At 43.6% G+C, this 13,610-nt stretch overlaps 1 protein-coding gene across 7 annotated transcripts in view; it reads right to left on the bottom strand.

The window, feature by feature from the left end:
• LOC133568194 (anoctamin-1-like) overlaps positions 1-13,280 on the bottom strand; it is a 198,580-nt gene extending 185,300 nt beyond the window's left edge. For 4 of the 7 annotated variants that reach the window (XM_061919953.1, XM_061919954.1, XM_061919955.1 and 1 more), the window contains exon 1: positions 13,025-13,278. In XM_061919953.1, the coding sequence (XP_061775937.1) occupies positions 13,025-13,165 (141 nt within the window). In that variant the 5' untranslated portion in view covers positions 13,166-13,278. Of the gene's footprint in view, positions 1-13,024 lie in introns of all 7 variants that reach the window. The other 3 variants (XR_009809548.1, XM_061919957.1, XM_061919956.1) reach the window with 3 other exon arrangements.
• Positions 13,281-13,610: the final 330 nt, after the last annotated feature.

The following is a 13,610-nucleotide window of genomic DNA, read 5'->3' as shown; positions in this document are numbered from 1 at the left end:
AATGTTGTCTGTCTATCTGTGTTGGCCCTGCGATGAGGTGGTCTTCCGCCGAATGCAGCTGGGATAAGCCCCAGCACCCCCCGCTGCTCCGAAGGGAATAAGCGATAGGAAATGGATGGATTGATGGACATTCAAACTAATAATTTTACAAGTGAAAAAAAACTCCACGTTGTAGTATTTTAGGCTTCATAAAGCGCCACACATTTTCAATAGGAGACAGGTCTGGACTACAGGCAGGCCAGTCTAGTACCCGCACTCTTTTACTATGAAGCCACGCTGTTGTAACAAGTTACTTGGTATTGTCTTGCTGAAATAAACAGGGGCGTCCATGACAACGTTGCTTGGATGGCAACATATGTTGCTCCAAAATCTGTATTTACCTTTCAGCATTAATGGTGCCTTCCCAGATGTGTACGTTACCCATGCTTTGGGCACTAATGCACCCCCAAACCATTACAGATACTGGCTTTTCAACTTTGCACCTAAAACAGTCCTGATGGTTCTTTACCTTTTGGTCCGGAGGACACGACATTCACCGTTTCCAAAAAACAATTCGAAATGTGGATTCGTCAGACCACAGAACACTTTTCCACTTTGCATCATCTATCCATTTTCTACCGCTTATTCCCTTTTGGGGCCACGGGGGGCGCTGGCGCCTATCTCAGCTACAATCGGGCGGAAGGCGGGGTACACCCTGGACAAGTCGCCACCTCATCGCAGAGCCAACACAGATAGACAGACAACATTCACACTCACATTCACACACTAGGGCCAATTTAGTGTTGCCAATCAACCTATCCCCAGGTGCATGTCTTTGGAAGTGGGAGGATGCCGGAGTACCCGGAGGGAACCCACGCATTCACGGGGAGAACATGCAAACTCCACACAGAAAGATCCTGAGCCTGGATTTGAACCCAGGACTGCAGGACCTTCGTATTGTGAGGCAGCCGCACTAACCCCTCTTCCACCGTGAAGCCCCTTAAAGTTAATGATTATTTGCAAAAAAAAAAATGTTTTTCAGTTTGAACATCAAATATGTGGTCTTTTTAGCATATTCAAAGGAATATGGGTTGAAAATGATTTGCAAATCATTGTATTCCGTTTATATTTACATCTGTCACTATTTCCCAACTCATATGGAAACGGGGTTTGTACAAACCTCGGTATATCCCATATTTCTCATCTGATTTGAACCGTTCCACCATTCACACGCTGTATTCATTCTGAAAAATCAAACCAATGTGTTTACAGGTTCCAAAAACTCCACTATTACCTGGATTTACCAGGAATGTTTACCCATTAACTTGAAAGGGCAATATAAAAACCTCTTCATTTTCCACATTTATCAATCAATCAATCAATCAATCAATCAATCAATGATTATTTATATAGCCCTAAATCACTAGTGTCTCAAAAGGCTACACAAACCACCACACAAACCACAACGACATCCTCGGTAAGGACAAGGAAAATTCACACCTAGTGGGACTCACACCCAGTGGGACGTCGGGGACAATGATGACTATGAGAAACCTTCTTTACCGAGTCGCCTTGTTTAATTGTTTGGTTGTCAAATGTTAAAGTTGTTTTATTAAATAGAGGTCGGTGTCCAGCAGGACCGATAATCAGCATTTCCGTTTTTTTGGCGTTGAGTTGCAAAAAGTTAGCGGACATCCATTGTTTAATTTCATCCAGCTGACTACAATCCGGCGTGTTGGTCAGCTTTAGGAGCATGTAGAGTTGGGTGTCATCAGCATAACAGTGAAAGCTAACACTGTATTTGGGTATCAGGTCACCTAGCGGCAGCATGTAGATGCTGAAGAATGCAGGGCCAAGGACCGAACCCTGGGGAACTCCACACGTTACCTTAACATAGTCCGAGGTCACATTGTTATGGGAGACGCACTGCATCCTGTCAGTAAGATAAGAGTTAAACCAAGACAGGGCTAAGTCTGACATACCAATTCATGTTTTGATACGCTCTAATAAAATATTATGATCGACGGTAACGAAAGCAGCGCTAAGATCGAGGAGCAGCAATATAGATGACGCATCAGAATCCATCGTTAGCATTAGATCATTAGTCATTTTTGTCAGGGCTGTCTCTGTAGAGTGATTTGCCCTGAAACCGGATTTAAAGGTTTCACATAGATTGTTAGACACCAAGTGTTCATTTAGCTGCTGTGCAACAATTTTTTGGAGGATTTTTAAATTAAAGGGAAGGTGAGACACTGGTCGGTCGTTTACCATGAGGTCAGGATCGAGGTTAGGTCTTTTAAGGAGGGGATGAATAAGCGCTTTTTTGAATGCTAGGAGAACAATGCCGGAGAAAAGTGATAAGTTTATAATATTTAACACTGATGGACCTAATAATACAAAGAGCTCCTTGATAAGTTTCCCAGGAAGTGGGTCAAGTAAACATGTTGTTTGCTTTATTCCATTTACACATTGTAACCATTTTTCTAATGTTATTTTCTCAAAACGAGAGAAACTATTTTGGAGGGCAGTATCCGCCGTATATACAGTCGTATCGGTGTTAATAGAACCCAGTTGTAGCTGGGACGCATTGTCTTTAATCTCCTTTCTAATGACTTCAATTTTCTTATTAAAGAATTGCATAAAGTCATTTGGTGAGTGGGTGGAGTTACTGGAAGGGGTCCCTTGTTGGGTTAGCGATGCTACCTTACTAAACAAAAATTTAGGATCGTTTTTATTAAGGTGGATGAGATTTGAGTAATATTAAGCTTTAGCTAAGGTAAGCATGCGTTTATAAGTTATTAAACCATCACTCCATGCTTGATGGTGCACCTCAAGTTTAGTTGTGCGCCATTTGCGTTCCAGCTTTCTACATAATAATTTCTGAGCTCAAGTTTCTTTTGTAAACATGGGGTACGCCTTTTTGGAGCCTTTTTTAACTTCAGTGTTGCAATACTATCAATGGTTTCGCGCGAGGCGTCGTTAAAGTTGTTAGTGAGGTTATCAATAGAGCCCACATACTTTGGGACTGGTGCCATTAACGAGGGCAGTAGGCCAGCAAGAGTTGTCGTTGTGCCGTTTCTTTTCTTTTTCTCCTACATCTACCCCTCCCTTGTGGAGGGGGTCTGGTCCGGTGGCCATGGATGAAGTACAAGCTGTCCAGAGTCGGGACCCTGGATGGACCGCCAACCTATTTATTATTTCTATGTTCATAATACGTTTCAGTACAGTTTCCGATATTTAAGATTTAAACTATTTCACAGTTAAACCGTTTGTACCATTCATTCCACTAGCATTTCAGTTGAGCTTCAGCGTTTACATTTTCAAACAATTCCTACTGATTATGCAAACATTTTTTTAATTATTCTGCAGTCCTCCAGCTTTTAAATTCAGCTTCAGCGATGATTGAGGCATTCAATCAATTAAATTGAAGTGTCCAAAAAGTGTCCAAGATGGCGTCACCCGGACGGGCTGCAGCATCGCGGAGCTCTTGCTATGTATGGAACATTTGGCAGAAATACCGGACAATTCTGCAAACTTCATGGCTGGCTCACATCGTGGTCACTCCGTGATCACTTACGACCGCCAGACACTTCTGGATGTGGACAGATCAGGCCGTTTTGGACTGATAAGACACGTGCTTGCTAGACCGGCTAACTAGCCCGGGAATACTTCGCCCGCTACATCCAGTGGCCTGTGAAGCAGCGGAGCATAGTACCAGGGGAGGCCGTCTACGGAGCAGACGCCAGCGGTGTGATCGGAAACGCAGATGCCGAGCGGGGCTAAAAACAAAGCTAAAGGCTAATCCCCACAGAACACCACTTCCCTCCATCCTGAAGCCGGATTTAAATGGAAGATACGAGACTACTGGTCTAGGTAAGGAGTCAGTTAAATTAGAACAAGTTTTTTCTGCTTTAATTTTCAGAGTTGGCCATGCGTTCTACTGAGGTGGAAAACTATGATGCGTTCAGTTTATCAAAGCACCGAACAAACAATCGGAACATGAGTTCTACTGAGTTGGCGAACTATGATGCGTTCAGTTTATCAAGGCACCAAGCAAACAATCAGAAAATTCCCGTCGTATCAATTCCTTGATATGGTCGTAATTATATTAAGTGCACTGGGCATAATAAACACAACATTATTAGTATTGCTACTACAGATAATTTGATCAAAAATTCCCTAAAACAGCCCACTACCTATAATATAAGTTTTTTAAACATAAGATCATTGTCTACCAAAACGTTGTTAGGTAATGAGGTCATCGGAGACAACAATCTTAACGTCATCGGTCTCAGCGAAACCTGGCTTAAACCAGACAACTTTTTTTGCGCAAAATGAGGCATCTCCTTCTAACTATACATATGTGCATATTGCCCGTCCCCTTAGAAGTGGTGGGGGGGTTGCACTAATATACAACGAAAACTTTAACCTTAGTCCTAACATAAATAATAAGTATAAATCATTTGAGGCGCTTACTAAGAATTCTGTCACACCGCTGCCTCTATACCTGGCTGTTATTTATCGCCCCCCCATGGCCCTATTCGGACTTTATCAATGAATTCTCAGAGTTCTTTGCTGATCTAGTGACGCACGCCGATAATATAATTATAATGGGGGACTTTAATATCCAAATGAATACCCCATCGGACCCACCGTGCGAGGCGCTCCAGACTATAATTGATAGCTGTGGTCTTACACAAATAATAAATGAACCCACGCATTGCAACGGTAATACGATAGACCTAGTGCTTGTCAGGTGTATCACCGTTTCCAAAGTTATGATACTCCCGTATACTAAAATATTGTCCGATCATTACCTTATAAAATTCGAGGTTCAGATGCATGTTCTTCAAACTAATAATAATAATAACTGCTATAGCAGCCGCAACATTAATACGGCCACAACGACAACTCTTGCTGACCTACTGCCCTCGGTAATGGCACCATTCCCAAAGTATGTGGGCTCTATTGATAACCTCACTAACAACTTTAACGACGCCCTACGCAAAACCATTGATAACATAGCACCGCTAAAGTAAAAAAGGCTACAAAAAGCGTATCCCGTGGTTTACAGAAGAAACTAGAGCTCAGAAATTATTATGTAGAAAGTTGGAACGCAAATGGCGCACGACTAAACTTGAGGTGCACCATCAAGCATGGAGTGATAGTTTAATAACTTATAAACCCATGCTTACCTTAGCTAAAGCTAAATGTTACTCAAATCTCATCCACTTTAATAAAAACAATCCTAAATTTTTGTTTAGCACGGTAGCATCGCTAACCCAACAAGGGACCCCTTCCAGTAGCTCCACCCACTCAGCATATGACTTTATGCAATTCTTTAATAAGAAAATTGAAGTCATTAGAAAGGAGATCAAAGACAATGCGTCCCAGCTACAACGGGGTTCTATTAACACGGATACGACTGTATATACGGTGGATACCGCCCTCCAACATAGTTTCTCTCGTTTTGAGGAAATAACATTAGAGGAGTTGTTACAACGTGTAAATGGAATAAAACAAACAACATGTTTACTTCACCCACTTCCTGGGAAACTTATCAAGGAGCTCTTTGTATTATTAGGTCCATCAGTGCTAAATATTATAAACGTATCACTTTCCTCCTAGCATTCAAAAAAGCGGTTATTCACCCTCTCCTTAAAAGACCTAACCTCGATCCTGACCTCATGATAAACTACCGACAGAGCAGCTAAATAAACACTTAGCGTCTAACAACCTATGTGAAACCTTTCAATCCGGTTTCAGGGCAAATCACTCTACGGAGACAGCCCTCGCAAACATGACTAATGATCTATTGCTAACGATGGATATTGATGCGTCATCTATATTGCTGCTCCTCGATCTTAGCGCTGCTTTCGATACCGTCGATCATAATATTTTATTAGAGCGTATCAAAACACAAATTGGTATGTCAGACTTAGCCCTGTCTTGGTTTAACTCTTATCTTACTGATAGGATGCAGTGAGTCTCCCATAACAATGTGACTTTGGACTACGTTAAGGTAACATGTGGAGTTCCCCAGGGTTCGCTCCTTGGCCCTGCACTCTTCCGCATATAGATGCTGCCGCTAGGTGACATCATACGCAAATACAGTGTTAGCTTTCACTGTTATGCTGATGACACCCAACTCTACATGCCCCTAAAGCTGACCAACACGCCGGATTGTAGTCAGCTGGAGGTAAAAAATGTCCAACTACATCATCATCAAGTGAGTTTGCAAATCTAATAGTTGACTCTCATACAAAAGATTGTTTAAAAACTAAACTGATTAGCAATCATATAAAAAATATATCCATAGACTATTTCATAACTATCAATAGGAATACTAACTTTGAAATACGTTTCCTTGCTGTACATAGAAAAAACATGGTCCCTTCAGTTAAAGGCGAACTGCCCATCCATCCATCCATCCATCCATCTTCCTCCGCTTATCCGAGGTTGGGTCGCGGGGGCAGCAGCCTAAGCAGCGAAACCCAGACTTCCCTCTCCCCAGCCACTTTGTCCAGCTCCTCCCGGGGGATCCCGAGGCGTTCCCAGCCCAGCCGGGAGAGATAGTGTTCCCAACGTGTCCTGGGTTTTCCCTGTGGCCTCCTACCGGTCGGAGGTGCCCGAAACACCTCCCCAGGGAGGTGTTTGGGTGGCATCTTGACCAGATGCCCGAACCACCTCATCAGGCTCCTCTCGATGTGGAGGAGCAGGGGCTTTACTTTGAGCTCCTCCTGGATGACATAGCTTCTCACCCTATCTCTAAGGGAGAGCCCTGCCACCCGGCGGAGGAAACTCTTTTCCGCTGCTTGTACCGGTGATCTTGTCCTTTCGGTCATGACCCAAAGCTCTTTGAGACACTAGTGATTTAGGGCTATATAAGCAAACGATTGATTGATTGATTGACCATAGGTGAGGATGAGAAGGTAGATCGACCGGGAAATTGAGAACTTTACCTTCCGGCTCAGCTTCTTCTTCACCACAACGGATCGATACAGCGGCCGCATTACTGAAGACGCCGCACCGATTTGCCTGTCGATCTCACGATCCACTCTTCTCTCACTCGTGAACAAGACTCCGAGGTACTTGAACTCCTCCACTTGGGGCAAGATCTCCTCCCCAACCCGGAGATGGCATTCCACCCTTTTCCAGGCGAGAACCATGGACTCGGACTTGGAGGTGCTGATTCTCATCTCAGTCGCTTCACACTCGGCTGCCTTGTGATCCAGTGAGAGCTGAAGATCTTGGCCGGATGAAGCCATCAGGACCACATCATCTGCGAATAGCAGAGATCTAATCCTAGAGCCACCAAACCAGATACCCTCAACGCCCTAACTGGGCTTAGAAATTTTGCCATAAAAGTTATGAACAGAATCGGTGCCAAAAGGGAGCCTTGGCGGATTCCAACCCTCACTGGAAACGGGTCCGACTTACTGCCAGTAATGCGGACCAAGCTCTGACACTGATCGTACAGGGAGCGGACCGCCACAATAGGACAGTCCGTTACCCCACACTCACTGAGCACTCCCCACAGAACTTCCCGGGGTACATGGTCGAATGCCTACTCCGAGTCCACAAAGCACATGTAGACTGGTTGGGCAAACTCCCATGCACCCTCAAGGACCCTGCCGAGAGTATAGAGCTGGTCCACAGTTCCACGACCAGGAAAAAAAACACACTGTTCCTCCTGAATCCGAGGTTCGACTATCCGCCTTAGCCTCCTCACTAGTACACCTGAATAGACCTTACTGGGAAGGCTGAGGAGTGTGATCCCAAGATAGTTGGAACACATCCTCCGGTTCCCCTTCTTAAAGAGAGTAACCACCAACCCGCCCCCGATGTTCACGCTATGTTGCAGAATCTTGTCAACCAAGACAGCCCCACAGCATCCAGAGCCTTAAGGAACTCTGGGCGGATCTCATTCACCCCCGGGGCCTTGCCACCGAGGAGCTTTTTAACTACCTAGGCAACCTCAGCCCCAGAAATAGGAGAGCCCACCATAGATTCCCCAGGCACTGCTTCCTCATAGGAAGATGTGCTGGTAGCAATCCTACCAGCACATCCAAGTATTCCCTCCACCGATAACAACATCCACCGTCAAGGTCAGCAGAACACCATCCCCACCATACACGGTGTTGACACTGAACTGCTTACCTTTCCTGAGGCGGCGGATGGTGGTTCAGAATCGCTTCGAAGCTGTCCGGAAGTAATTTTCCTTGCCTTCCACCAGAACCCCTCCCATGTCCGAGTTTTTGCCTCCGCGACCGCTGAAGCCGCATACCGTTTGGCCTGTCGTTACCTGTCTGCTGCCTCCGGAGTCCTATGAGCCAAAAGAGCCCGATAGGACTCTTTCTTCAGCTTGACGGCATCCCTCACCGCTGGTGGACCAGCGGGTTCTAGGATTACCGCCACGACAGGCACCAAACAACTTGCGGCCACAGCTCGAAATGGGCCGCCTCGACAATAGAGGTACGGAACATCGTCCACTCGGACTCAATGTCCAGCACCTCCCTTGTGACATGTTCAAAGTTCTTCCGGAGGTGGGAATTGAAACTCTCTCTGACAGGAGACTTTGCGAGGCGTTCCCAGCAAGCCATCACAATGCGTTTGGGCCTGCCAGGTCTGTCCGGCATCCTCCCCCACCATCGCAGCCAACTCACCACCAGATGGTGATCGGGAGAAAGCTCCGCCACTCTCTTCAACCGAGTGTCCAAAACATGAGACCGCAAATCCGATGAAACAACTACAAAGTCGATCATGGAACTGCGGCATAGGGTGTCCTTGTGCCAAGTGCACATATGGACACCCTCATGTTTGAACATGGTGTTCGTTATGGACAACCCGTGACGAGCACAAAAGTCCAATAACAAAACACCACTCAGGTTCAGATCTGGGCGGCCATTCTTCCCAATCACGCCTCTCCAGGTTTCACTGTCGTTGCCAACATGAGCGTTGAAGCCCCCCAGTAGAACGAGGGAATCACCAGGGGGAGCACTCTCCAGTACTCCCTTGAGTGAATCCAAAAAGGGTGGGTACCTTGAGCTGCTGTTTGGCGCGTAAGCACAAACAACAGTCAAGACCCGTCCCCCCACCCGAAGGCGGAGGGAAGCTACCCTCTCGTCCACTGGGTTGAACTCCAACGTGCAGACCCTGAGCCCGGGGGCAACAAGAATCGCCACCCCACCCCGTCGTCTCCCACTGCCGTCAACGCCAGAGTGGAAGAGAGTCCAGCCCCTCTCAAGAGAACTGGTTCCACAGCCCTTGTTGTACGTCGAATTGAGTCCGACTATATCTAGCCGGAACTTCTCCAGTTTGCGCACTAGCTCAGGCTCCTTCCCCACCCCCAGCGAGGTGACATTCCACGTCCCAAGAGCTAGCTTATGTAGCCGAGGATCGGACCGCCAAGTGCCCTGCCTTTGTCTGCCGCCCAGCTCAGACTACACCCGACCTTTATGGCCCCTGCTATGGGTGGTGAGCCCATTGAAGGGGGGACCCCGTTGCCTCTTCGGATATGGGTACAGACCCGGCCACCAGGCGCTCGCCATTGTGCCCCACCTACGGGCCTGGCTCCAGAGGGGGGCTCTGGTGACCCGCGTCCAGGAGAGGGAAATCCGGGTCTTTTGTTTTTATTTTTCATAGAGGTCTTCGAGCTGCTCTTTGTCTGATCCCTCACCTCGGACCACTTTGCCTTGGGAGACCCTACAAGGGGGCGTAAAAGCCCCCGGACAACATAGCTCCTAGGATCATTGGGACAAGCAAACTCCTCTACCATGTTAAGGTGGAAGCTCAGAGAGGAGGAACTGCACTATTGGGAAATATGTCTATCATTTACAATCCTTTCGTGAGACAACAACACATTTTTATTTTTTTTAATGCATTCGAACTCGAAAATAAACGCGACCAAAATTCAGATAAGCGTGAAGCCAATGGGAGTCACTCTATTTCACCTATAAAGCATTCTTGGGGTTGTCGTGGTGTGGCCCGGTTGGTAGAGCGCCATGCCAGCAACTTGAGGGATCCAGGTTCGATCTCTGCTGTTGCCATCCCAGTCACTGCCGTAGTGTCCTTTGATATACTTTACCTACCTGCTCCCAGTGCCACCCAGACTGGTTTAAATGTAACTTTGATAATACTGTAGGTTTCTCTATGTAAAGCGGTTTGAGTCACTAGAGAAAATCGCTATATGAATATTGTTCACTTCACGTCACAGATTATAAAAAACATCCAAAAGCTTCCATCATTGTTTTATATACACGCTCCAAGTATATATGTTAAGTAGTAACAGGCACATACAGCAGCATATCAATTTTACAGACGGATCACAACATTTAGCTTTTATTTTCACCAACAACAACACTACTTGTAGCCAACTTTGTGAGATACAACAGACTACTTTAGGACAAAAGATGACCCAAAACCTTATATTAGTGAGTCTGAATATAAGGAGGATTAGCTCCAAGTTTTAAAAGTTGTGTGCTAACATATCTAGCTTTAGTAAAACACAAGCATCATGCAGCAGTATTGTTAAGTGCTGAATACGATATACAAACTGCGAACATAATAAAACGATACCTTACAATACAGTGAGTGCTCCCACTATGATGCCGACTGATGGGATGTTTATATCTTCCCATTTACACAAAACATCTATCATTATCCTTACACAAGTCACGGGTGTCTTTTTGTGTAATTTTCACCACCTCCGGGTAAAAGTTCAACATCAAAGTTGACCAACTTCTCAGTCTATGACAACGTCCTTGTAATATCCAGATGAGAGACATGATTTATAATCTAGAATTAACTTTCACCAGCTCAAAGGCAATGCAGCAGCTCACAAGCTCGACAAGTCAATAAAGCAGCATAAGCTCGTTCGCTCTCTGTAAATATTGTGCCACTAAAAATAGAATGTCTGTGTTTGTGCTAATAATGGTCTACTCCCATTAGCTGCATTGTTATCCACCTTGTACTTGCTATAATCTATAACTAAAAATGCTTATAAAAAACAAAAACATTTGTGTTTTTGTTTTATGTAGTGATTTTGAATGATAGGCACAATTAAAAGAAAAATTGCAGTTCTCCTTTAAATAGAGTTAATTTGAAGTTAATTAATTAATAATTTCAAGTTACATCCATAAATGCACTTTAAATATAGTTGTAATGTATTGTTACTTACATATACTGTATCTACTTTAAAGGGGTCGTGCTATGATTTTTTTCTACATTTAGAACACTTCATTGTGGGCTACATGACATCATGACATCTAATAAAGGTTATTGGCCAAACTTTTTCATGGATTTTGTTTTAGTGACTGTCTTCAAGCCGCTTTCTGACCGTCACTTCACAGTGCGCCATTTTATAGGCGTTCGAATTTACGTCCCTCCACTTCGACCGCATTTTCTACCTGACAGCCATGTTGTCAGACTATATGTCATTTTGTTTTAGAAATGGCAACAGTGGAGGATGCATGTACATGTACAAGACAATCTGCCCCACAACAAGAGGATAGAGAAAAAGATGCAGCTTATTGACTATAGTGTCGGACAACAATGGGGGACTCTTTGGGTAAATGGCTACCATACATACAAGGAATTATCCGCTGAGGTCACACTTCGGAAAAACATCACGTTTTTGGCAAACTCCAAAAGGCTCGTTTGGAGGAAGTATGAAAGAAGGTGAGAACATTTTATAAATATCTTCACCATGGTTTCATTTCAAATCCACAAAAACAGAAATATAAAACAATAGATAAGCAGCGTTGGTTTTGCATAAAAAGTTGCCTATGAATAGTTACATTTCAACTCTTTTAATAGAGTTGCATTGTGAGGTTACTTATATATATATATATATATATATATATATATATATATATATATATATATATATATATATATATATATATATATATATATACTTTAAATAGTTGCAATGTGGCTTCGCGGTGGTAGAGGGATTAGTGCGTCTGCCTCACAATACGAAGGTCCTGCAGTCCTGGGTTCAAATCCAGGCTTGGGATCTTTCTGTGTGGAGTTTGCATGTTCTCCCCGTGAATGCGTGGGTTCCCTCCTGGTACTCCGGCTTCCTCCCACTTCCAAAGACATGCACCTGGGGATAGGTTGATTGGCAACACTAAATTGGCCCTAGTGGGTGAATGTGAGTGTGAATGTTGTCTGTCTATCTGTGTTGGCCCTGCGATGAGGTGGCGACTTGTCCAATGTGTACCCCGCCTTCCGCCCGATTGTAGCTGAGATAGGTGCCAGCGCCCCCCGCGACCCCAAAAAAAGGGAATAAGCGGTAGAAAATGGATGGATAGTTGCAATGTGAGATTACTGACAATATATGCACTTAAATAGAGTTATAATGTGAGGTTATTAACATATATGTACTTTATACAGAGGTACAATGAGGGGTTACTTACATACTGTAAATGTACTTTAGAGTTATAGTGCGAGGTTAATGACAACTTATTTACTTTAAATAGAGTTACAATATGATGTTACTGACATCAATGTACTCTAAACAGAGTTATAAATGTGAGGTTAATGAATAGATGTATTTTAAATAGCTATTATTTGAAGTTATTTACACAGATGTACTTTAAATACAGTTACAATTTGAGGTTACTGACATACATGTACTTTAAATAAAGGTACGGTGTGATGTTACTTACATAAATGTACTTTAAAACAGTTACAATGTGAGGTTACTTACATAGAGGTACTTTAAATAGTTAATATTTGAAGTTATTTACATAGATGTAATCTAAATACAATTACAATGTGAAGTTACTAACACAAATGTACTTTAAATAGAGTTACAATGTGAAGTTAATTACATGGACATACTTTAATTACCATTACAAGGTGAAGCTACTTACATAGACGTATTTTAAATAATTAGAGTGTGAGGTTGAATATATAGACATCATTTAATAGAGTTACAATGTGAAGTTAATTACACAAACCCACTTTAAATAGAGTTACGATGTGAAGTTACTTACATAGACATGGTTTAAAAGAGTTGTAAAATGTTGTCACTCACGTCAAATTTTCCATGGAAGACGACGTCTTGTAGAAAATGAGGAATCTGCCGAGGCAAAGATCTTGGAAGTTCAGGAGCATCTCTCATGGTCTCCTGCTTATGGATGGACAAGTGAGTGAAGCAGCGTCTTGAGAGGAACATTCCAGTTCCTTGTGTTTCAGTTGAAATATTCTGGGAGTATCTGCAGTGAAATTAAGCTCATGGTGTTGGTGTGCCTTTCAAGACAAGTGTGTGTTCCTGTTCTGAAAAACAAGCTTTGCCACATGAGAAGCTGAATTTGGGCCAACATCTAAACTTAGAAAAAATAAAACTCAGATGAACACAGGGTGAACTTTTAGTCACTCTAACCTCTCAGTAGCAGTTTAGTAATGGGCGGTACTATGTTTCTATGCTTTTGATCTGCATACAAATAAATACCAGTACAGCCGACATTGATACCTTCCACTTTCATGTGTTAAAATTATATCAATCAATAAACTTAATTTAACATAACAAACATTTGTAACATATTTTAACAATTTATTGCTGTGTGGCATATAACGTCACATCCATTTTTCTTCCTGGTGGCTCAATTGACATGATGGTC

This window comes from Nerophis ophidion, linkage group LG14 (assembly GCF_033978795.1).
Source record: "Nerophis ophidion isolate RoL-2023_Sa linkage group LG14, RoL_Noph_v1.0, whole genome shotgun sequence".
Lineage (NCBI taxonomy): Eukaryota > Metazoa > Chordata > Actinopteri > Syngnathiformes > Syngnathidae > Nerophis > Nerophis ophidion.
The sequence above is the reverse complement of the archived record's forward strand: the minus strand, read 5'-3'. Positions and strand labels throughout refer to the sequence as shown.